This window comes from Nymphalis io, chromosome 9 (assembly GCF_905147045.1).
Source record: "Nymphalis io chromosome 9, ilAglIoxx1.1, whole genome shotgun sequence".
Taxonomy (NCBI): Eukaryota; Metazoa; Arthropoda; class Insecta; order Lepidoptera; family Nymphalidae; genus Nymphalis; species Nymphalis io.
Genome location: NC_065896.1, coordinates 2,777,841 through 2,803,693, shown reverse-complemented (window position 1 = coordinate 2,803,693; position 25,853 = coordinate 2,777,841). Strand labels below are relative to the sequence as shown.

The 25,853-nt window shown below is 33.3% G+C and overlaps 1 protein-coding gene across 4 annotated transcripts in view; it reads left to right on the top strand.

Annotated features, from left to right (window-relative positions):
* The window catches only part of LOC126770707 (thrombospondin type-1 domain-containing protein 7A-like), a 70,127-nt gene extending 44,600 nt beyond the window's left edge, over positions 1-25,527 (top strand). For 2 of the 4 annotated variants that reach the window (XM_050490218.1, XM_050490219.1), the window contains exons 3-29: positions 12,410-12,503; positions 13,409-13,516; positions 16,090-16,235; positions 16,389-16,517; positions 16,694-16,902; positions 17,262-17,367; positions 17,812-18,020; positions 18,316-18,508; positions 18,720-18,874; positions 19,168-19,280; positions 19,449-19,558; positions 19,669-19,854; positions 20,186-20,330; positions 20,421-20,519; positions 20,595-20,695; positions 20,867-21,047; positions 21,142-21,303; positions 21,756-21,906; positions 22,173-22,326; positions 22,505-22,593; positions 22,680-22,822; positions 23,446-23,569; positions 23,914-24,087; positions 24,221-24,375; positions 24,651-24,799; positions 25,082-25,172; positions 25,354-25,527. In XM_050490218.1, coding sequence (XP_050346175.1) covers positions 12,410-12,503; positions 13,409-13,516; positions 16,090-16,235; positions 16,389-16,517; positions 16,694-16,902; positions 17,262-17,367; positions 17,812-18,020; positions 18,316-18,508; positions 18,720-18,874; positions 19,168-19,280; positions 19,449-19,558; positions 19,669-19,854; positions 20,186-20,330; positions 20,421-20,519; positions 20,595-20,695; positions 20,867-21,047; positions 21,142-21,303; positions 21,756-21,906; positions 22,173-22,326; positions 22,505-22,593; positions 22,680-22,822; positions 23,446-23,569; positions 23,914-24,087; positions 24,221-24,375; positions 24,651-24,799; positions 25,082-25,172; positions 25,354-25,396 — 3,719 coding nt within the window. In that variant the 3' untranslated portion in view covers positions 25,397-25,527. The remainder of the gene's footprint in view (positions 1-12,409; positions 12,504-13,408; positions 13,517-16,089; positions 16,236-16,388; positions 16,518-16,693; positions 16,903-17,261; positions 17,368-17,811; positions 18,021-18,315; positions 18,509-18,719; positions 18,875-19,167; positions 19,281-19,448; positions 19,559-19,668; positions 19,855-20,185; positions 20,331-20,420; positions 20,520-20,594; positions 20,696-20,866; positions 21,048-21,141; positions 21,304-21,755; positions 21,907-22,172; positions 22,327-22,504; positions 22,594-22,679; positions 22,823-23,445; positions 23,570-23,913; positions 24,088-24,220; positions 24,376-24,650; positions 24,800-25,081; positions 25,173-25,353) is intronic. The other 2 variants (XM_050490220.1, XM_050490221.1) reach the window with 2 other exon arrangements.
* The last annotated feature ends 326 nt before the right edge of the window (positions 25,528-25,853 follow it).

Below are 25,853 nucleotides of genomic sequence, written 5' to 3'. Positions count from 1 at the left end.
CACTTATCTGAAAGACTTAAAAGAACAAACCTTTAAAAAACAAACAAACCTTTTAAAAGAACGAACTAGACACGAGACAGCCTGTAGTGTAAATAAGGAGAAGAAAAAAAAATGATCTATTTATTTTTTGCAAGTTTTCCACTTGTTTTATAAAACATACTTAATTATTAGTAAAACAATTTTCGATATATATAATTATATATTATTACTTTTAAAACAGGTTTTTTTTTCAAATCTACGTTATTAAAAAATCATCAATTTATTATTTGCCTAAGAGTTATACATATAAATTCGTTCTGAATAGTACAAATTTCACATGCGGTTTATTTTCTTAAATTAATTATACTATGTACTCAATAAAATTATATAGGAAAAACACCAATTTAAATCAACACGGTCTAAATAAAAACAAACGATTGTTCTACATATGATGTATAAATTATATAAATTTTCAAACAATTCCATTCTCGAAAATGTGAGTCCCATAGGACTGTACCCTGAGTATATTTTCGACTAGGTAGAATACAATTATAAGGAGAGAAAATAATTTGTTTACAATATACAAGCGTATTTTCGTTTCTTCATATTTTTATATAAACTTAGTTAGATAAAATAGTGCATAATAGTGCTAAGAATAATCCAAATTATTTTAAAGCAATATAGTATTAGTAATTTCCTTATTAAATGAATGAGTGTAGGGGTGGAAAAATTGTTTAGCCCTTACAAGCTCAATAGCTCTTTCTTATTAGTTTATATAGTGTTTAGTATTTTAATTTCATTACATATTAGTTTATATATATTGTCCTCCAGACCGATTTCGGCCACGGCCGCCAATCTTAAGAGAGATTAGGCAACTACGCAGGAGATTTTATAGTGCACCAGCGTGTGCGCAAACACAGGTGCACTCTTTATTCCCTAACTCTCATAATCCGATATGACGGCAATGTACACACTTCCAACTTCCAGACTCCGGGCTGCTACTGAGAATTTTCAACAGAAAAACTCAATAACTTTTTATTAGTCCGACCTAGGATTTGGACTGGTTCTACGGCCTTACACGTAGCCACTAGACCAACGAGGCAGTTAGCTTATACATATAGACACAGACAATATACAGAGATATAATTATTTTATGTTCAGAATATATTCCTCGTTCTGTGACTGTATATCAGATATTTTAGGTATGTTGGAGTCCACTCTAACCAAGTAGAGTGGAAAGGTAGAAGTTTTCCACAGAATCCCCAAATCTAATATAACCGCAGCACTGGACGAACACAATATGGAGACTGATTGCATTATACCAGACCGCAAGGGAATTTAATACAAATGCCAATCTCAATGTTCAAGACCTGACGGTTGCGGCTGTTTTGAGATAAGGATCGGTAGAAAACTACCTACTTATATGAAATATGTACGAGTATTTTTTTATTTATATACTAAACGGAATAAATTAACAGGTTCACCAATTACAATTCACCAATAATATGTCTTATTGATTTGTTTAAATAAATTTTAAGTAGATCATATTATTCAGTATTTTAAGCATTATATTAATGTTAATTAATTTAGCCGTTTACACTCCTGATGAGTTTTATTTTTAAATATAAGTTATATTTTGCTAGATACATTTATACCTTGCTCAAACATTCAAGAATAATTTGTATACATTATTATTTAGTATTATTGTATGTTTAGCGAGCTCAGATAAAAGCAGCAGCTATACTCTGCTGTTCGCTACCTTCAAATGTGTATGATGTATGTCTGTTTTGTAAATATGATGATTATATAACAGGTGAAACTCATTAAGATACTAAAGTACCAAATCCTAAAAATTAAACAACTTGACAGAAATAGTCTTTACTTTAATTGCCATGTACTGAGATATGTACTGAGATGTAAGAGATTCGATTTAGTAACTTTATGAATTGAAAAAATATTTTATACTAAATATAAAGGGTAACCTTATAAATTCGATTTTTAATCCTACAAAAATCGAACCGACTTTCACATAAAAATATTTGAATTACTTATTATCTTTGGAAAATTTTAATGCTTTACTCTCGAGATATTCATTAACTCCAACAATAGTTACGGTTCGCTGCACGAGGTACTCAGTAATCGGTTCCCATGGCTGGCTTCGAAATCATTATATACTTACTGTCGCTTGATTGAAGATGCAACATTGTATAATTTACTTAATATTCAATTATCTATTATTAAGTACGACTTGCTTCCATGCCTTTAAACTAATTTAAAAAACCTCTTAAACTAACATCTCTCTTATAATATATTCTCCATTGGCACTACATTCAATTTATAGCGATTAAATTGCTAAATTATTATTACTAGAAGATTTTAATAATTGTAACAATCAGTACTCACCTGCAAAGCCAAATCGAGTTCAATAGTTTTAGAAAAATATATTGAAGTAAAATGTAAGAAGTGCACAAGCCAACATACAATTACGGTGTAAGTGCTGTCTGCCGTCTATAGACATTATGAACCCAGGCTCTCTGCCAAATGCAGTGCCACCTTGAGACTCACGACCGGCAACAAAAAGAAACGATCAAACGACGACCTTACGTTTACTCCGAAGAATTTAACTTTGAACAGAATTCGTGCCAGAAAGGCTGTAAATGATATTGTAACGATAAAGATTTAATCATATTGTTATCATTCTCAAACGAAAAACAACCAAATTACTTATTTATTCACGTTGATTTTTTGTGAAGATTTCAGTGTAATAGGAACAATTGCATGATCCAAGATCTCCCAATGGTTAGAACGCGTGAACATAATCTATAATCGTGGCTTCAAACCCAGGCAAGCACCGCTGAATTTTCAATTTAAAGATAAGATTTTCTAGTCTAAGATTTTCTTCCTTAAGAAAAGATGGTCTGGACTTATTCCACCACACAGCTCCAATGCTGATTTGTAGATTAATATGTGATTGACTTTTCATCTGATGTGTGCAGATTTCCTAACGTTGTTTTCCTGAATGAATTATAAACACAAATGAAGCAAATGAAAATTCAGTAGAGAGCACGAGTTTGAACCCACATTTTACTTATATGACATATATATTAAGCGTTGGCAGAACATAGCTACCGTAAATCTAAGCACGTATGTGTAACCTTGTGTCACGTTTCTATAGCTTAATTATTCACGGATTTCCTATATGCAAATGATGTTGAAACAGTCCGTTACTGACATCAAAGAAAACTCTATCGTCACTCTACTATCACAACGCCAATGAAGACCTTTTAAAATCATATCCACGTTACGCTGCATACTACAAATAACATACTGCTTTAGAATTGCTTTCATTTACTGATTTGTATGAGTTTTATTAAGGCTATATCTATCTTTTATTTTTTTTATTTAGGAATTAAACAGTACAAGATAATACATTTTTTAAAACATCAATTAAACAAGTATATAATAAACATGATTAAATTAAAAATTCATAATTAATTAATATGTGTCACAATAAAATTTATTTATATATATATATATATATATATATATATAAGTTACTGTGAAATCTACGTTTAGCTATATCGTACAAAGATATTACGTACTTTTATTAAATTCGCAATTCTCATACGGTTTACTGCGACAAGGCAATAACATTGATGGATACCGCTCAATTGTTCCGCTCTGAATATCCTGATAGAGATACGATCGATGCAACAAATAAACAAGACTTTACAACAGGTAATAAAAACGTAACTACCTAAAAATCTATGTTAGAAAACTACAGATTAAAAATTTGTATTTAAAAAATTATTATTATTAGATAGCAATTGTTCAAAAAACAAATGATAATACGCATTCAAAGAGAGCTTATATAGAATGAGATAATATTTTGTCATTCATTATTTACTTGGTGGTAGGGCTTTGTGCAAACTCGTCTGGATAGGTACCACCCACACATCTGATATTCTACCGCAATTCAACAGTAGTACTTGGTATTGTTGTGTTCCAGTTTGAAGGGTGAGTTAGCCAGTGTAATTACAGGTATAAGGGACTTAGTTCCCAAGATTGTTGGCGCATTAGCGATGTAAGAGTTGACATTTCTTACAATGCCAATGTCTAAGAGAGTTGGAGAACACTTACTATCAGGTGGCTCATTTACTCGTCCGCCAACCAAACTATATAAAACAATAAAATATATTTAAGCATGTTTCAATATACATATGTTTAGAATATCTTAGAAAAACAATATTTACATACATCAAAACAAAATATAAAAGCATAAAAAATAAACTGAGCGCAATATTTGTATTTTAATTTGAAAGGATATAAGGTGTATATTAAAGTATATAAACCAACCATGTATTCTCATTGATAAAAGTAAATAATTGTTATACACGATTATATACTGTGTTCGCACGTGTTTATATAGCAATCAATTAATTAAGCTAGAAGTAATTTATTTTAGCTAGCCTTCCGGATACCTCATTAGATAGATCAATACAGTTAGTTAGTCGTATTAAATACGCGTTCATTTCAAACAGTTTATTAAATGATATTCCATTATGTTTGGTAATGATAATTATCGGATATGTATTATTTGTACACCACTCTTTTTTTTTCATTTCGTCTTAATCCATGGGAACATATTGAATGCCAATACAAATAAGATAAAAAAAGTGAATAAACGTGAAAAACTTTAAAACGTGCTATGAATGACAAAACACTATCTCATCTTATTTCCAACTGAATGAAATTTGAAACAAGTATAATTTATTACGTCAATATATACAATTTTCAGGAGAGGGCTGTAATTACTCAGTGGCTGAAATATGCAGAAAAATACCATTATTATGTCATTATCTCACTGCTTGACGAAAATCTGCTTTTATTTTTTGAGAAGCTGAAAATAGACAAAAAAACTATTTTATTGTGTCTATATTTGAAACGGGAGAAGCGAATGTTCACATTTAAATATCTAGTGACATAATAAAGCTTGTTCCATCAAATCTTCATTAAAATCGCCGTTTTTATACGGCTTACTGCAATAGGGCTTTCGTTCAATCACATCGGCTCACTGCTCCACATAAATATGTTAAGTAACGCCGATCGATTCGACGTTGTATAGGATATCTTGTTACGTGCCGTTTAAAATACATTCAATCATCCCATTCGAATAATTTTAATATGACGTCATATAAAAGGTAATAATGTGCTAACTACACAAAAATAATGGGTTATGATAGATTTTATCATTTTCCAAAGGTTTCTTTTGACGATAAACATTAATGGAACTGACAAGGACGTTTAATTAACAGGTTGACAACAGATTTGATATAAAATAAGTATACTATATATACATATATTTATTTATATGAAAAATAAATACTTGTTAATATATTCCAAACTAATAATACAGCTAGAATATAATAAAACATTCTAAGCACGTTTCAACAGAAAATGCTTTCTAAAAGAAAATACTAAGATTAGAACTACGACGACATAGTGTAATATCGTTTGGATAAGCTTCAATTTATGCGTCTATTATTCCTTGTATTGTCGTCTATTACTTGTCGTATATAAACTTACATTCCCGGCATCTTTATTAAAGCCTGTGTTTACTCGATTCATTGCAATAAGCCACTCGATTCAATCGGATCATCTCACTGAATCATAATGAAGAATACTGTGACACGTCGGAACACGTCGGTGTGCCATGAAATGGAAAATATTATAAGTACATACGCACGTACTTTATAATGTTGCAAACATTATAATGTACGTAATATATCATATGACATGCAATATGACACCACTCATGTATTATATTAATGTTAAACAATGTTTTATTTAGTAAAACAACGATTAAGGAGTAGGTTATGAGCTTTATACAACACGGTTCCCTTACTTGGTTCCCACGGGTCTTAATGGGGTAGAATTTAATTCCACAAATTTAGATTTCCTTATGATCTTTTCCTTTGCCGCTGAGCACAAGTTGAATATTAAACACGATTTAAATACGATGTTTATCTGTATTTGAACCTACGATCAACATATAATATTTACGTTTACAACCTCATTGGATTCAATCACTAGACATTTCGAGTCCTAATGGATCCTTATATATTATGCCTTTACATATATTACTTCAAAAAAAATTATACATCGTTTTTAAAAATATACACACACCATATACACTTACCACTTACTAAGCAAGTTTATGAACTTGTTAAGCCTTGGTAACATATACATATAAGCATTAAGTACAATATACATTAAGATAAGAACAATTATATCAATACAAATTGTGCCCTGAGTGGGCACTCCAACAATATACACGAAGTCATTAATATGTAAATTTTACTGCTCGGATGTCACGCGATATGCAATTCACAGAGAAGTTGCAAAACTTTTTAAATTTATACCATAGATAAAATAAGGAAGCAAGGCAGTTATTACTTTCCCTTTTTAGTATCTGTTCTTTTTTATATGATAACATACATATGATAAGTCTGTAACAGGACTATTTCTGACCCTTTTATAGAATTCTAAATAAGCAATGAATACCATTATTAATATAGAAGTTATTCTTTAAATATAATCTCTCTATTTTATTAGCCTAGACGCAGCATGCTGTAACGGCCTAATATCATTTTTTATACACATAAAATTATTTATTATCATTAAAAAAAAACATATTCATATTAATGTCTCCGATAATTTACTCTACACGATTATTTTTAAATTTAATTGTTATAGGTGGTTGGTGGTTTAATTAGTTACATTTCATATTACATAAGACTTTCTTAAATGAGAAAAACATCTCTGAAAAAATAAGAATATGTATTCTGAAATCGTATTATGTAATTTTCCAACTTTGACACTTGACCAGTTTTTACATAAATCGATTGCCATCTGCCCTTCGTGGCCTTTTAAGGGCGAACTGTTGAGATCTGACACAAGTTTTTTTACGACTTTAACCCGACTTTGTGTTACATAAGGAGATAAGATTATTTATGTGTGGTTCGGTTTACGTATAGTAAATATGTGTTTTAAAAAAACTTGAAATGTCAATTAGAATCGTCAATTAGTAACTGACTCAAAATATGTCCCAATAATATTCAAAATATGGTAATCAGGAGAGAATTATAATCATTATACAGTCCTGACTAAGCTATTAATATGTAGGGTTGTACGGGGAACAGAGATATATAAGCACCCTGGTCGTAGTGTTAACGTAACTAATATACGTGTAGTGTGTAGACTATTTGTTACGTCAGAGCGATTCCGCAGCTCCGTCACTTATATTACAAACGCCGCAAACAAATGCGCGTAATATGTTACAGCTCATGATATCCTGGTGATTTGTACCGGAATGGTATATAATAGTTTATATGAAATGTTAGATATAAAATTAACAGAATATAGATAACATTCACCAACTCATCATGGTAACTATGAAACTATTAAGCCTATATGTATACTCTAAATTTGACTGAATTTGATTTTGCGGAAATCAACCCGTAAGGAGAGTTGTGGATGTTACAGACAAAATAACATTATTTATAAACTATAATTTGAAAAATAAAACTGTAATTTGGTTCACGTGCAAAATATTTTTATATTAACAAGACATTAAATTAAAATTGACATTCGAAAGTCTTCTTCCATGGGGTGAAAAGGGAGGAAAGGAATATTCCAGATCTATTAGATCTAGAGACTTCAAACAAAGCAGGCATTTTTTTCCCGAGATCCACTATGAACAAGTTATGCGGGCTCTTAATGAGGAATTTAAAACTATAACTTCTGCGTATTTGAAATTTAAATTTAAAAAAAAATCTAAAAAAGGAACGGTTTTCCACAAATCATTTGCGAGTTATTTGCGCCGGCTGCCCTAACATCGCACCACGCGTTTGCAAACATATATTCAAAAAATACGTACTCGAGTAAATACCTGGAGTTTAATACATGGAGTTTTGTTAATAGACAAATAATAATTAAACCCGTCACAAAAACTCTAAATAGAAAGTTAAAGTTCAACGATCTTATATATTGTATGTAGCTTAAAAAACTCATATTTATATTGTTTATTATAAAAAAAGGCTTTATTTCAGAGAATAATACGAAAAATTTTCCCTATTAAATATCCCGCCAAAATGTCTTTCAATAAAGTAAGTTATTGAAGACACCGCATTAATTAAATGAAATCTTTAAAGAAACTCACAAACGAATCGTTAATTTCATAAGACTTTGATGCAGATTTCCTTTGATAAGCTAAAAATCGTTTTATAAATTATTATAATCGGATAGCTGATCCCAAACATATAATTTCAAATATATTTTGTACTAAATATAATATGACAGGAAGCGACTTGTAAAAACTTACTTAATATGAAATTTTTATGATTTATTAATAAGAAAACTATATACTATAACATAATGTTTTGCTTTGCTTTGCATTGAAACTATATGCTATTTAAAGTGTATTTTCCGAAAATTACTAAGATATTCTGTTGTTGAACTAGGGGCACATTTGAGGGGCTAATTAGTTTAGGGGCAACAACTTAATTGCGTTACGCTCCAAGGCGGTCTATTTGTGTAGCAACTAACCGATAAGTGAGGGCCTCAAACATTATGCATACATTTAAAAGATAAATACAACAATATCATAAGAAATTTTACTTTTAGAGTAACTAAAAATATGAATGATAAAAAACATTCAGTAACAGCCTGTTAATGTCCCACTGCTAGGCTAAGGCCTCCTCTCTCTTTTTGAGGAGAAGGTTTGGAGCTTATTCCATAAATATTATATAAAAAATATATGACCAATTAATTAATTTTGCATTATTTTTATTTAAAAAAAAACATATTTAAAAGTTGTTATTTGTTATATTTATTTGCCTAAATTACTAATCCAATGGATATAAGCTGGAAGCAAGGAACATAAGCTGTATAACATATTTTAGGTATGTATTTAACACAAACCTTATGTAACGTAATCGTAAAAAATATCGATTAGACCGGTTTTGTTGCAAACACAGACTCACGTATATCTTATTATTTACATACGATCATTTTTTAAATAAAGTGAATTCATTGCGCTAAACTTAGCAATTTAGAGCAAAAAGCACAAAAATAACATACAATAACATAATATAGACGTAATAGCACAGAGTATGGGCGGAAAGATCGCTTGGCTCGATAGAGAATCCATTCTTATTTTTGTTTATGTATATTTTTTAAGTTTTTTTTTTCTTGAATACTTTTAATAAACCAAAATCCTTTTTTAACTTAACATAAAAAGTAATAATGCTACGTACTATATAAATATTCAAATATTTTGTATCATAGTATAATAATGTTATTATTAAGATAGATATAGTTCCACGGATAAGGATTATCCTATCTGTGGAACTATGCTTTTATATAAGATATAAAAGAATATCTGACAGACTGATGACACATCAACGAACCGTCCAAACTACTGGGGCGAGCATCATAAACATTTGCAAACGGGTTCCTTTTACTCAATAGGATAGCACTATGGAAGTATTTTTGAAAATTTAACCCCTAAGAAAGTGATAAAAGGAGTTTGTATGAAATTTGGTTTTTCTGTCAGAAAATTCTCAGTAGCAGCCGGAGTCTGGAAGTTAGAAGTGTGGACACTACCATGTCTCGGAAAGCACGTATAGCCGTTGGTCCTGCGCCTGAACTCTTTCCGGTCGTGTCGGATTACGAGAGTTAGGAAATAGAGAGTATTATTATTTATATGTGGTAATAATATATTCTAGGAAATTACTAAATCATTACTCGTCTCCTCGTATGTATTATATGTATCTCTAAAATTGAAATACATATTTTATTGAAATATAAATGATTAAAAATACATTACGTAAACCTTTACCGTACCGAGGCAATAACATCGTATATCTGGCAAGAGCTATACCTTCGCTTTCTGGAATGATTCCAAATGGTAAATTGTCTAGTCTAATTTTAAAACATAATCTTACATTCGAATATATGTATTAGAGACGTTCCATTTATCACAGAATTTATTTTATAATATTTTAAATTAAAAAATCAATTTAAGAATTTGCCTGAAACTATAATTTAAAACTACAAACGTCAGATATATATATATATGTATATATATATATATATATATATATATATATATATATATATATAGTTACCTTAGCAGTGTATTAAATATAAGTTGCTTGTAAGCACGTTACTCAAATAAGACAGCACCGTTCAGACAAACAAAAAACGAATCCCTTAGTTTTCAAACTTTTTTTTTATTGTATAGGTAGGCGGATGAGCATATGGGCCACCTGATGGTAAGAAGTCACCAACGCCCATAGACATTGGCATTGTAAGAAATGCTAACCATCGCTTACATCGCCAATGCGCCATCAACCTTGGGAACTAAGATGTTATTTTTATTTTTACCTTATTCCTACTGTTTTTTTTTATTTTTACCTTATTCCAAGTTTAGATTTTTTCTTCTCCTTAATTACTTAATATACAAAAATCATTATATAGTCGGTTAACAATCGGACAAGAAACATCGTTCCAACTACCCAAAAAAACGAAGTTAATAAGCCAGCTACAAATATTTTGACATTCATTTATAAATTTTATAAAGGTTGAGATTGATCTCATTTTTATGCAAACATCTAAACCCCTTTACTTACAAATATGACTTATTTTCTTTAAAACATGATTGGTACCAACACGATCCCTTATGTTTATAAATAAGACAAAACCATCTTGAAAAACGCAAAACACAAGTATCCATAAATGTTGGATAGGGTTTAACGTTGATATTCGTACGAAGTCGTCCTAATGGACCCGTGTTGATATTCTGCAAGAAAGAAAATTTACAAATTCAGAAAATGTTTACAAAACATATATTTTCAAGGTAATAGTCAAGTCAAAAATATCAAATAACAAATTATTAGATATTTTTATAGTTGTGATGATTGAAACATTGTTTTGGTAAAGTTTCAATAAGATGAAATGAACATTTCTTGAAACAGATGATTGATTAATATGTTTACAAAAAATATACTTTGTATTATCAAAAACCATTACGAAATCGTAATCATGAACAATCCATATTCAAAACTTATTTACAAATTAGTAATAATATAGAAAAACTATGTATGTTCTTGAAAATTATATGTATTATTTAATTAATATCCATCAATCGAGCACCAAAGCGCCTAAACAAACCGTATGGTAGTCGGCAACCAATTTACCAACAAAACCTTTACCAAAGCAGATTAGCGTCAGTTCTTTGTCTGTTCCCACCCTAAATAAATAAAATAAGGACAAGCGAATGATGATGAATTAATTAATTAAATTTAGAATATTACATTACTTACGAAAACTGTAGCTTTGTTGTTGTATATGCTAAAAATACTTATTTATCTACTTAATTTGATAATATTATATTTTGTTTGTTTGTAACAAAGGAAAGTTATTATATATATTTATACATAAATTTTCTACAAAACTGACAATATGTAGTGAAATATAGATTATATTACCGCCATCACGAACGACGCCCTGCAGATTTTCTGAAAACAACCATATTTACATTAAAGGTTGTGACAACAACTTAAATTTCCAAAGTCAATAACGTTGTTCGTATCGTTTGAGTATTTTTCATCTTCGTTTATCTCATCTCCGAATTATAAAACGAGAGTAATTTAATTAAAAGAAAGGTTTAATTAAATTACTCTCGTCTTATAATTCGGACTGAAGACATTTTTATAAGCTAACAGTAGTATTATACTAATTTATTTTAATTAATAAGAGCAACCTAGTTAGAAGTCTAGTGATTAACTCCTAACGTCCTAGCAAATTAACATTAGGCTTGTGTTGGTCACGTAATACATGCGTCTTCTACATCGATGCTCGATATACTTTTGACATATAGTGCCTCAAAAACGCATTATTACTTTTTGACCTTTTACATTATCATTTGTATTATTAATAGTTATTACCAAATAGCAAAATTAATTAAAATAAAATACTGAAATATTATAAATACGTTCATTAATTGCTGATGTATAAAAAATATAAAAATATTATGGACTATATTACACTTCCTGTAGAAATATTCTGTAAGAACAGACGTGAAACTCACAACAGAACACCGTTGTTAAATTTTATAGTGTGATATGCGACATTGCCTTTAACAATAATTATAACATTTAATGGATACACGCATGCGTATCACCAACATTTACGAAGAATTCTTACCGAATAGCTCGGCTGAACAAGAAAACTCAATCTTGACTGGACGTTGGTTCTCTCTCGTTTCTTTTAAACAAAATAAACAAAGCTATATACAATTATAATAACATTGTGAAATTTCATTCGCGTAGGGAAATAAAATAATATACGAGATTTACTTTTTCAGAACCAGTGATAAATGATGGCGACTACACGGTTTACGTTGGCCGCTGGACCGAGTGCTCTAAGGGGGACGGAGACTTCGCTAAAACCATAAAGACGTAAAGTATTTCACATTACCATTGTATATGATGACAAATTCAACAAATATAAATTAACTAGCTGCCGTCCCGACTTCGTATGGGTAAAATAAGAATTCGAATTCTCATTATTCTAAGTACAAAGAACAACGAGTTTTTAACAAAACCCCTCCCCTTAAAGTTGCAATTTTTATAAAAATTTAGATTTTTTTTTTAATATGTTTAGTATTTTTTCTTTGTATTACACTTTTATTTTTTAGCTTTTATTTTTTAGCTTTCAAATTTTATTCCTAAATTTTAGTAATTTAACATAAGTTCTGTTTTTTTTTAGTTCTTTAAGTCATATCACTTTAAATTTGTTAAGTTCTTAATTTTAATTTTACTGTTTCTATTAGCTGTTACTTAGTTATATGTGATGGATGCTGTGGTTTCCTGTAACTGAGAAAACACATAGATTTAACACTCGCATATAGCTTGTCATGTATATTCCTTGTAAAAAAAATTATGCTTTGTCATAAAATAAAATAACGTTCCAAATTTCAACTTCCTAGTCTACCAATCTACTAAGTTTGAATGTTCGTTGATAGTCAGTCAGGACGATTTTATGAGTAGGTATAGAAAGTAAAATATTTTTTAGTACATATATAAAATTTTAAAACTATATTCAAATTGATCATAACTCTGTTATGTAACTTCAAATGTTAAGCCGACGATGTAGTTTTATCTATAGTTGGCATATTAAAAACATATATGTTGAATTTAATCTGTTTTTCATTTTGAACAAACTATTTTGTAAAGTAACTATTTTTAATTTTTATTTGTATTTATTAAAGGCTTTAATGTGTGTATAATTTAGTAAAAAAAAGAGGTAAATTTTCAAAAAAAAAATATTTTTTCAGAAAATATAATGAAATTGTCTTTAATAGGTATAATAGCCGACCAGAAGCTGATTCCTTGGTACACACGCCGCGTCTGGGCTTACAGAGGAGGCAAGTCCAGTGCCGTAGAAAGGACGGACAGTTTGTAGAGCCATTGTAAGTATATTTGAATTGTGAAGTACCGTATTGTAGCATAATATACATGTGTATACTATAACTAGAAAAGCAAATTTTTTTATTCAGACAATTTAAAAAAAAAAACAACAAACGCCAGTCATGGCTCATATTACGCATGGCCCAAAGACGGATATTTAAAAAAAATAATTCCATTGATTTTCCGGCCAGTGACAGTGCTCAATAATGTGAACATGGCAGGCAAATTGTGCTTGTAACATGTCATTTTTACAGCCTACTTAGTTTGTAAAGATTTTTTTAATTTCATTTCTGAAGCGTTAGATGCAAGGACATGCGAGTTTATCAATTATTTACCGGACAACCTGCATATGCATATATATCCTGTATTATACATCATCGTACTGAGACGTGCATATTATTATTTTCCGTGTTCTGAAATGATGAAATCACAGGAGTGACGGTTCTTAGGAGAAAAGTATATAAACATTTTTTGTAGATAATTTCACAACCTACAATTTTTGTGTATTATATATATTTATTCTTAGCATTATTTTTTTCTTGACCGACCTCACTATATGTAAGCATATTAAATTGAAAATTCATTTTTTATGTATTTATTATTAAATTAATAAAATATAAAGCTTGGTTAAAATATGAATAAAAGAAAAACTTCATACAATTCATATATAGGAAAATTCACCGGAATTATTACTTTCATATAAGTTGGAAAACGATCAAACTTTGCTATTCAACGCAGAAACTTACAAACAAACCGAAGTTTTAAGTGAATAGTCCCGCCAAAGGAAATAAATCTACAATCAGACCATAATGAAACCCGATTAAGCAAACGAAAAGTTTGTTAACATTAAAACGACTCTAGAGTGAATTGATCTATGGTCCAGAATCGTATTGATTGCTAAAGCATTTCGTAGAGAAATAAATTGAAATTTTAATTTGAATGCAAAATTGAAATATCAAAATCAACTTGCTTATTCTAGCCTTATATTAAATAAATCAATACAATGATCGTAATGATTTAACTATTAAGCAATTCAAAAATCTTCGATGTTATTTTTTTTTCCTATGATGTTATTTTGTAGAATATTTTTATATGTTAATAAAATATAGTTATTTAAGCGTTATCATTTTTTCTCTTAGCTCAGTTGCTAGACAAGTTAATCGATTGACTGAAAAGTTTTGGTTCCATCGTTTCCAATAAATAACCGCGAATTATAGGATGTCATTCAAGTTGCAGTAATACATTTTTTTTATATTAGTCCCATTTACAATAATTGATTCTAACTATAACCGTACAGCGTATCTATAGCGAGCTGTTACCAACGAAATGGCATCTTAATATTCATCTTGAAACTCGAGCTAAGTAGATCAGCACGTTCGCGACTAGCATTTTTACGACACATCTTTTTTAAACTGGGGCATTGCCGCGGGGATATTGATCGATTGCCTCGGCTTTCCATTTTAATGACAATATTTCAAACAATGTTCCATTTTTATGGACATTCTAAATTACTGTCATTTGAGCAGCTGTTAAAAATAATGTAAGAGATAAGTTTGCTCATCAATTCGAATATTAGGAAGCGAAACGAATATAGCAATCGTCGATTATTAATTCACCGTGGGTTTCTATTTTACATTTATGATAAATTTTATTCTAATAAGTTTATACAAACGCTTTTAAAACATCTTATAAATGCATTTCGTCAGTTCTACGAAAAGCTACAACCGACTTTAAATGTAAATTCTAAGAGCTGACACGACAACTTTAAGCGCAACATATTTAGTTACAATTCGTTGAAATTCTCAGTAACAACTCGATGTTTGCAAGTATTTACATCCTCGTGCCTCGGAAAGCACGTAAAGCCGTTGGTTCGACGCTTTTAATCTTTCCTTTTGTGTCGTGAGTGAGGAAATAGAGAATTCTAATTTATTATTTTAATTATGCACACACTTTTGCACAATAATATTTCTTAAGCAATTTACTAGTCTCCATTGAAAATGACTGTCATGATTGAAATCTCTATTTACTTGCGGTAGGGCTTTATGCGATTTCATTGCGGCGACAGTCGTTATTTTACCATCAAATAGTATAATATAAATGTTGTGTTGTCGTGTTACGGCTTGAAGAGTTAATGTTATTAGAGATTGGCACACATTGACGCTATAAAGAAAAATTAATATTTCTTATACAGTACAACCGCCAATTGCGAAATTATAACATCACTTTCATTTGTAACATTAATTCCAATTTATTATTATGCCAATATCTATATACTTGTAAATATCAGTTGACCGGTTACCATGGTTTAAATTTAAGAAACACGCTTTTATGTAATCTTCTTATATATCTTAACTTTTGTCTTTAAACAAATTAAAAAATATTGGCAACTTCAGCTTGCTTTATTTTATCACAATTCAGATTTTTCATAGTTTTGTAACTTTTATAGTTACACATGGGCGAAGTTATTTTATGATACAATTTCATAAAATAAAAATGTACCTAATTGTTCCCGTGCTAAGTTTAGAAAGGTGTTTATTTTTATATATAAAAATTTTTAACGCTACAATATTTTTAGATATTGCGGTATTGCCATTGCAAACATTGGAACAACGCGAGTTTGTGTGATGCATGAAGATTGTACTCTAGCAGAGTGGTTACCATGGCGACCACGATCCGATGGGGCCCTTGTGCGAACTCGGCGGCTACGTAGACTGCCACAAGGTTTTTTTTTTATATTTTTGCAATTTATGTTGACAGACTATTTTTTAATTAGCACCGTATTATACTTTCTTAAATTGAAAATTATTCTACTCTTTAGTTAAACATGTATGTACCACTCCTGTATGTCTTATAAGTAAATATTTCTATAATTAGGCGGCGGCAAGGAATGCGAAGTAGTGGAGGAGGTACGACCTGCTGTGTTAGAAGCAAGCGCACATTGGACTCCAGGGCCCTGGGGACCTTGTCGCGTTTCTATTGAACAACCGACAGCTTTAGCGCCCTGTAAGTGTTTTAAATATCACGTGGGAGAAATCTACGATCTTATTAGTGTTTATATCATTACATTCGATTCCAGGTGTTTATTTACTTAAATAAAATACTTTAAATAACGTTTAATTTACTTAACAATAATAATAGAAAAATAAGCCTTGAAACAGAAATAAAATAATTTCATTTAGCAGACGATGACGACGATGACGCTGATGACAACGACGCCATCTACGATGAGGAAGATGATGAAACAGACGAGAGCGATAAAGATAACGAGGCGAGTTGCGGCGGTGGCGTGCAAAGGCGCGAGGCGACGTGCGTACGCGCTGACGGACGGGCGCTGCATCCTGTACAGTGTGCGCATGCGCAAATGCCTACGCTTGTTCAACCTTGCGAGGTAGGAATGGAACATGCCATAAACAACTTATGATAAGTTATGGTGTGCCCGCGTGAATCAGATAAATATTCTAAAGTGATTATAATTGTTTCTGTTTGTTACTTCATTACAGTTGTTTAGTTAAACCCCAGTAGTCCGGTAAGCGTCAATAACATGATATAGCGATTTAAAAAGTCGCAGATTCGAATCTCGAAAAGTCGATTTCGAATCGCCACTACTGAGAATTTTTGACAAAAGTACTCAATATTTGTTTTGTCAGTCCCAAGATTTGACCTCGTGACCTGCTACCAAACTATGTACTAGATCAATGAGGAAGATTTTGACTCGTGGATCTAGTGGTTAACTAAATGTTTTGTTAGGTGCCTTGCCCACGTGACTGCGAAGTAGGCGAGTGGAGTGAGTGGGGAGCTTGTCAACCAACCGATGGTTGTCCGTTATTCCCTGTTCAACAACTTACCACTACAGGTATATTTTCAATGGTTTTTTTCACCTATTGCGAAAGTATAATTTATTAGGTAAATTCAAAGTAAATTAAAATTGCAAAATGAACTGCAATAGTGAGAAAGTGCTATAATCTGATATGTTTTATATCCTGAACCTAAGTTAGAATAATTGAAACGACGATATTTATTTTTATTTTATTTTAAATAAATTAAATTAAAAATAAAATCTGATATGTTTTATATCCTGAACCTAAGTTAGAATAATTGAAACGACGATATTTATTTTAGCAAAACTCACCCAAATCGTTATTGTATATTTTTCCATTTCTTTCAATCACTTTTTGTGTTCTGTGTAACACATAATTATTTGATAATAAAAACAGGATATTTACAAAACAAATCTTCCTATTCTTATTAGAATTATTGTCAGTTTCCTGATGAATCAATTCTTATTAAATTAAAACAGGTTATAGCGTCCGTCGACGTCGTGTAACGGCAGCAGCGTCAGGAGGCGGAGCGCCGTGCCCTCCTCTAGAAGAGAAACGTACTTGTACCACACCCCGATGTGCAGCATGGAAAGCTCTACCATGGGGGCCCTGTGTGCTCACTCAGCCTCATACCACTTGCGGGCCCGGACGGCGTACTAGAGAACTTCGTTGTATCGGTCATGATGGAGTAAGTCACACATAATATTATTACAATATTCTAAAAAGACAGGTGACCATCGTGGTCATTGATCGCCTGATAAAGTTAGTAGCGGTGGAGCTGTCTATATTATATTCAGAAAGAGTCTCCAGCGACACATCTCATTAAGTGAAACTTGGTGTTTTAATTATGTGTGATCCTTGCATGTCTTCATTAGTTTTTTCCATGGCTGATTGTATCATGCCCACCTTGGTAACTTCAAAAACCCTTATTTGAAATAAATAAATGTCATGTTTTAATCATTATAATGAGCCTCCCTGATCAGAAGGAAGCTCAGCGTGCATGGTGCGGAAATGGCGCCCCGCCGCGCAGTGAACGTTGCCGCATCGCGTGCGCGGGCGACTGCGTGGTGTCGTCGTGGGGCGCGTGGTCTCCGTGCGCCGCGCCCTGCGTCGCGCCCGCGCACTCGCGCCCCACGCGCACGCGCCGCCGATACATCCTCTCGCACTCCGCGCCCAGTCAGTACTATTAAGGATTCTGGTTACGACTTTTCATATCTGAACACCTTATGTTCCCATAAAATGAGTTTCTCTCCTTATATTTAAATATTTCAGTTTTCTATCAAAATATATAAGCAATGCTGTCACATAAACATACCTTTTTCATACATTCTCACAATTAAAAGAAATATATATATATATATATAAAATGAAAATAATATCACAACAGATGGTTGGCCATGCCCTTCAGAAGACCAGCTCATACAGAACGAAACTTGCAATACGCACGCGTGCGCCACTTACTCCTGGCTGGCCACGCCTTGGGGGCCCTGTGAGAGAAAACGACAGGACTATATGCCTGCTACCAACTATACGGACCTACTGGTAAGCTAGGCTCATCTGATAAATATGTATATGAGTATCTGTATCAATAATTCAACTTAAACAGAGTATGAAATGTTCAATTAAGCCTGGTTATTATATTCAAGAAACGATTATATTTGCTAAGACTCATAGACATTTCTGCTATTTGAAAACAAATGTAGAATGTCTTGATTACAGTAACTGGGCATTGATTGATGTTTTATTTTTAATATAATATAAATAATAATAAGCATCGCTAAGTATTTTAAGCTACTTACAACTACTAAAGTACTTGTTTATTTTGTCTTATACAGGACGGTGAGCCATTCAATGAAAGCGATAATGAAGAACCATGCATCGAGGAAGGTGAAATGACTAGAGACGTAATGTGTGTGCAAAACAACGCAGATGTCGTTCGTGAATCTTTGTAAGTTGATTTTATATTTCAATTTTATGTTACGATTCTATGGTAACTAAAAAATAACGTTACTTTAATAAGGTTTCTTCTCCATCTCCGTGCACTTCCCTTCCAAGGATAATTCATCCGTTATAATATAGATTGAAATATAAAATAATAAGCCTATGTGACTCCCAGGTGTGCGCCTCTTCGTCGACCGGCATCTCGTCGCGCATGTACCGTACGATGCAAGCGAGGCTGTAGAGTAGAAGCCTGGATGCCATGGTCACCATGCCCTAATACTTGTGGTATAATATTTCCTTCAATTTACACAAATACGACAAAATACTTACGAAAATGAGACAGTTACTGTTTTTTAGTTAAGCTCTTTAGATGATACCTATATTACTTTCATTAGACCCAGGTAAACAAGTTCGAGTACGGACCGTACACGGTGGGCCAAATTGCGGTCCATTGCAAGAGACTCGGGACTGTCCCGTGGCACGCTCGTGTCGCTCTCGAGATGCCTCGTGGGTCGCTGGCGAGTGGAGCACATGCCGGCTGCCCCCAGAACAACGTTGTGGTGTAGGGTATAGATTAAGAAGTAAGTAAAACGACAAACGTATGCTATTCTAGAACGTAGTTTAAAAAAACAAACTTTATAACAAAAATGCAACATATATAAACCCACCACATACGTATATCATTAATTTTAATTCAATAATTGAAATAGTCGCTAATGTAATAAAATCACTCGTAATACAATAGCGAACCATATTTTCAAACAAACTAAGCTATTATTAGTAAAGTACAATTGATTTAGCGCAACAGCTATCGGCATTCTATAATAATTACAGAACATGACCATTCCAAATAAGTTCTGATAACTAATGAAACGATAAATATTAATTGCTAACCCCTTTCTTCTTACATAGGCATATGGTGCGGATCAGATTCCCATCGTGTAGAGGCAGGTGCATGCGCAGGTCAGTTGGTGCCGCCTGGTGTCGCCGCCTGCACTGTCTCCTGCGATTCGTTCGTCATACTCACTTGTGATGTTATTTGCGCTGATCCTCTCAAGTATGTATCGAATATCTTGCTTATTTATATAACTAACCTTATATATTATCTGGAGTGAATATAAAATGTAACTATTTATGTCCGTTTTAGGTACTTAGATGCTTCTGATCCTGACGTTCCATCATGCATTTGCAAAAATGTAACACTGGAACTTCTTCCCGCCGACTCAGACTGCATACTTCCTCCAGGGTAAGTATTACAAATATCTTTAATTTGAATATTTTTTTATATTTTCTACGAATAATATGTTTCTATATATTGCAGAATTGAATGTGGTGAGGGGAGGTCTTTAAGGGCAGCTCGATGCCTGGTCGGAGGTCGCGATGTACCGATGGACGTATGCAAGAAATATCATCCACTTACTGGTACGTAATAAAAATAACTTTGTGATCTAATGTAACATATCTTTGATGGCCATGCGACGAAGAAACAAGAACCATTTTTATCATACAACAGAAAGTTCATATTGAAAAACTATGTTTTTATCCATCTTAATATAAGTCGACGATATTGTCACTAAATTTTTGTTAATTAAGGTCCTCGTCGTGTTCGTGAAGCGGCAACTGACGGATTCACATATGATGAAGAATTTGGCGCTCTTCTGCGAGGAACATGCACCGTGCGTTGTGCCAGAGACTGCGCCGTTGGAGCTTGGGCTGCTTGGGGTCCTTGTGCTGCTGAACCTGGTTCCAGAGCTGCTTTCAGATTTAGAACTAGGTACATATAATATTTATTCATAAAAACAGACTTATACAGCAAGTTTATTTCGTACAAATTGGAATAATATGATAAATTCCGTTCGTTCTGACAGAGAGGTGATAGAAGAAGGATCAGGCGGCGGTCGCGAATGCGGCGCGACGTTGCAGCGCGCGACGTGCGTGGTGGCGGAGCCGCGCTGGGAGATCCGCCAGTGGTCGGTGTGCGCGCCGCTTCACGCGCTGTGTGGCCGCGCCGTCATCACACGCGTCGTAGAGTGAGTCCGATACATTATCGCATTTCATTCAAGTTTATAATCAAATTTGAGTGCGATACGGCTTAGTGCAATTACATAAGCAGAGTACGAATAAAAAAAAACGTTGAGAGCTTAAAATACAAAGCCGATAATAAAAATATTTATGTTCGTGATATTTACTCAGCGCTTATTTTGCTATTATTACAGTATATTTTAAGTCATCACTTTCTAAATTCTACATAGTAATATTCATAATAAGGCATGCATTTTCAACATAAGAAACTGAAGATTATATATAATATATAGATTTAAAAAAACTGTTGAGGTTGCTGATTCATAACACATTTTATCGAAGCAAATTTCAAAAAATATGTTATGAATCAATTCCAAATTTGAACCAAATATTCATATTAGTATCAGCAGTATCATTGATAAATACCACATAATGATGATAAATTAACTTTGTGAAATAGATGTATAGATGCAGATAGAAACAAACTAGAAGATGTGACATGCGAGACTTCGGGTGCAGGTCCCGCGCCTTCCCGCGAAACGATTTGTCGCTCCCCATGTCCCGCGGACTGCGTTGTCAGCACATGGTCTGAATGGAGTCCCTGTGAACAGGTACTAACTAACTAAATCCAACCGAGACACTTTTATTAGTTAAATGATTGATAAATAGAATGAATAAACTCATTTGAATGAGTATAATCGAAGCTGATGCGATTGGATCCTGCTGTTTTTGTTAGAAATATATTGATACATATTCGAAATGACGCAAAGGTACTTTTCTAGTAATAGATCACTTACGGGCTGGTAATTTACCTACAAGTAAATAAATACGCTGACTCAACTGTAGCACGATGTTACAATCAATGATAAACCCGCAGACGAAGTGGGGCGGCCGGCGCGACCGCACTCGCGTCGTGCTGCGCGCAGCGGACGAGGGCGGCGCCGCGTGCCCGCACCTCGTGGCCGCCGAGCCCTGTGCGCCGCACTCCTACTCCTGGCACGTGGCGCCCTGGGACGACTGCCAACCGCTAGGTTAGCTCCAAAATCTTTCTTCTCAAAGCTATTAGATTAAACTTTTGCTACTCGTTATATATTATTATTTACGAAAACGTACATATACCATATTACTTGAACTCTGTATCTGATATTCATACTAAACTTTTCGTTATAATTATGTAATATTCTGGAAAGTTATTCAACAAACTTTTAGGAGGTTCGCCGTGTGGAGAAGGAACTAAGAAAAGATCGGTACGGTGCCTTCGCAGTGATGGAATGTTCGTCAACGATTCCTACTGTCCCGTGAGTGTCACTCTCAATTATTGGATGTAATCTCGAGTCAATGTAAAGAGATCAATAATTGTTAATGATACTTGCTTTTTCTTTAGAATGCTACAGCATCCGAAGCTCGAGAGTCTTGGTGCTACGTTCCGTGCGGTGTCGATTGCGAGGTTGGGGAATGGGGCGCTTGGGATGCCTCTGCCTGTTCTTGTGGTGACGCTTCCACTACACGACACATGCGGCGTATACGGTAAGCAGAAAAACACTTGGAGATTACTACACACATAAAGTGACTTACATAACCAGAACTTCGTGTCAATGATTATAGTTGCGTATAATACGCAGTATCATAAATATTTGGCTAAAAATCACTTACTTGAATTTTATCCTCGATTTTTTGATTGTGCTTTATTTATAGTGACATAACAAGATAGTTACAGTGGATATCCTAGTGGGTCGATTTCTCTCTTTCTGTGTTTGATTTGACATTCGAAAAAAGAAGGTATCATTGTTTATTTAATCACTCGCTAAACAACTTTTATAAGTAAGGCCGTAAATATTCTTATATGTTGCTTAAATAAACTAAAAGAGTAAAGTTCTATAGCTACTTACTAGAAAACACATCAAAACACGGTAGTTTAATATTGAGCTTGTATGATAGAAAAGGACTAAAAGGGCTTCTAACTGTCATAGGTAAATAAAATATAGTATGTACGAATACAGGAAATCGGTTTTTATATTTGTTTTAAAAAAGTAGTGTAATGATATAACTATGGATCTAAATTAATTATAAAAGAAATGCTAGGAAGAAATCTGTTTTAAAAAAATATATAATATTGTGACACTTGTGAAATGAAGTCAAACTTGTTGTAGCCAACACTTGACGATGGCGGTGTGGCCGGGACGCGCGTGTCCCGCCACGGAGCAGCACGCGCCGTGCCCGCGGCAGCCCTGCCTCCGACTCGTCGCCCGCCCGCTGCTCGGATGTCACGTGCAGGTTACAATACATCCTGTCAATTTATAATTTAAGACCTATTGTCATCTTCTAGTTTATGACTCTCAACTACATATTTCCCTCTTCTGAGATAGAATCGAATGAACGTAATTACGAAAGTCTTTGTAAATAGCAATACTATTACTAGTTCAATATGGTGAATTAAGGAAATTGGACGTGTTTGTTGATTTTTTTTTTTTTGAAACAGAAATATTGAATTAAATACTTTACCTTTCTGTCCACCAACAAAATGGCGGTTTTAAATTAGCGCGCGTCTTTTTTTTTACGCTGTTGTGTGGATCATTGAATCTCAAAACTGTAGATACATAAATTTAAATGACATTCAGACGTCATCGGGAGAGGAAGCGGAAACGGCCTGTGGTTGGGGCGTCAAACTATCCCACGCACGTTGCGAGCTGACTAGCGTGACAGACGAGCCCACATCTGACGCTTACCTGGAGCCCTGGCGCTGTGCGTCCGCGCTCCCCGGCAGGATTGTGGCACCGCCATTACACTATCAGGTAGTAATATTAACGTTTCCGCACATTAATTCTTTATTAAATCACTAATAGTACCTTAGCATAAGAACCTTAGCTTAAAATCATCTCATTGAATAAAAAAAATAACGCAGCATACATCATTTGTCAATAACAGGAGGATGAAGATTGTGAAGTGGAATGTGGATGTAAAGAATCTGAGTTAGGCCAGCCCGGCCCTTGGGGCTCGTGGGGACCTTGTCGCGGAGGCGCCCGATCTCGCACCAGACAGCTGCTCGTACCACCGCGACGAGCTTGCAGAACTAGTTCCAGGTTACAATTTTGTTCGTCTAGAACTAAATCCATCTATTCTATAATAATAAATCAGGAGGTAATGCCTAACTGAAAAAACTACTAAGTCAATTTACATGAAACGTACAACTTTTTAATATGAAAAATAGCCTAGAAACGTTAGGCAAAAACAAATATTACGACATTTTTCAGTATTTTTGTAATTGAAATAAATATACGAGACAAGCCGTTTCCACGTGAAATTAACAAATTACATTACATATATGGTAGCTTCGTTTATCTATATATTCGTTTAGATACATAACAATTGAATGGGCAAACTGCACCGGTGACGCCGACGAGATCCCCGACCTGCTCGCCGTCGAACCGCACGAGGACAAGGTGCGCCGCGCCTGGCTCGCCCGCCACGTGAAAGATAAGGACGTCTACCACGACGGATATCTCGGTAACTTATACACAATAATATCTTAAAATTAAATTTAAGCTTGTTGAATGAACGTTAATAATAATGGTTTTTAATCGAAGTTTTCTTGTATTAGTATTATAAATTGCTCGGCGATGATGAAAATCATCGCAAGGTAACCTGAATATATGCCGGATATTGTGGCTTACACTCGTAGTTACAAGAGAAGGGAACCGTATATAGAAAATTTATTCAATGTTGATTAAATACTTTGAGCTGTAGCCTACGAATCTTAAGATAAAATGTATTAATTATTTTCTGCAGATGGAAGCCTTACTGTAATGGTAGTTGTGTGGACGGCAACAATTATCGCTACTTTGTACGGCGGATTTACCCTTTATCACGGAATACTCAGGTAATTAATACCCTGATTTATCGATACTATTTAATTTAACTTAAATTAAATTTTAAATCCATATAAAAACTGCAATTCTGCAGCATTTGCGTTCCCCACGTTTTAAAATTTGCGATACCGACAATGACCATTTAAAATATAATATGTAGCTTACATTTTTTTGCATACTTTTTATTTACAGGTGCATCAGAAGCCGGAGGTTGAAAGCCATCACGAAAGTATAAACTGAACCGATAAAAAATGTGGCTATTCTTTCTCTTACGTGATCTCGCTGATTTCAGGCTCTCAATGACAAACTTGAACAATGTCAGTCTGTTTTTGTTACCTATTTATATTATTAAACATTCCACTGTTATTTTGTTTTTGTACTTTATTAAGTCTTAGAATAATTTGTTGTTTTAATACTGTTTACCATAACCACTTATAATTATTCGATGTTTGACATCAGTTTATTGTTATTATAATGTAACCGTATCATATCAGAAAATAGTTCTTATCAATGCAATTATAGTAATCGGCGTAAAATAATTAACTCTTTTTTAATTATATCAGTGTAACAGCCAGCGATCAGTCTGTCCGCATGAGTGCTTCCATGTTTTTAAGAAGTGAATGAATTTGCTAATTTAGACGATTTTTACGACTTTTCCATGCGAATATAGCGAGGGCGTGGGGCTTTTCGGA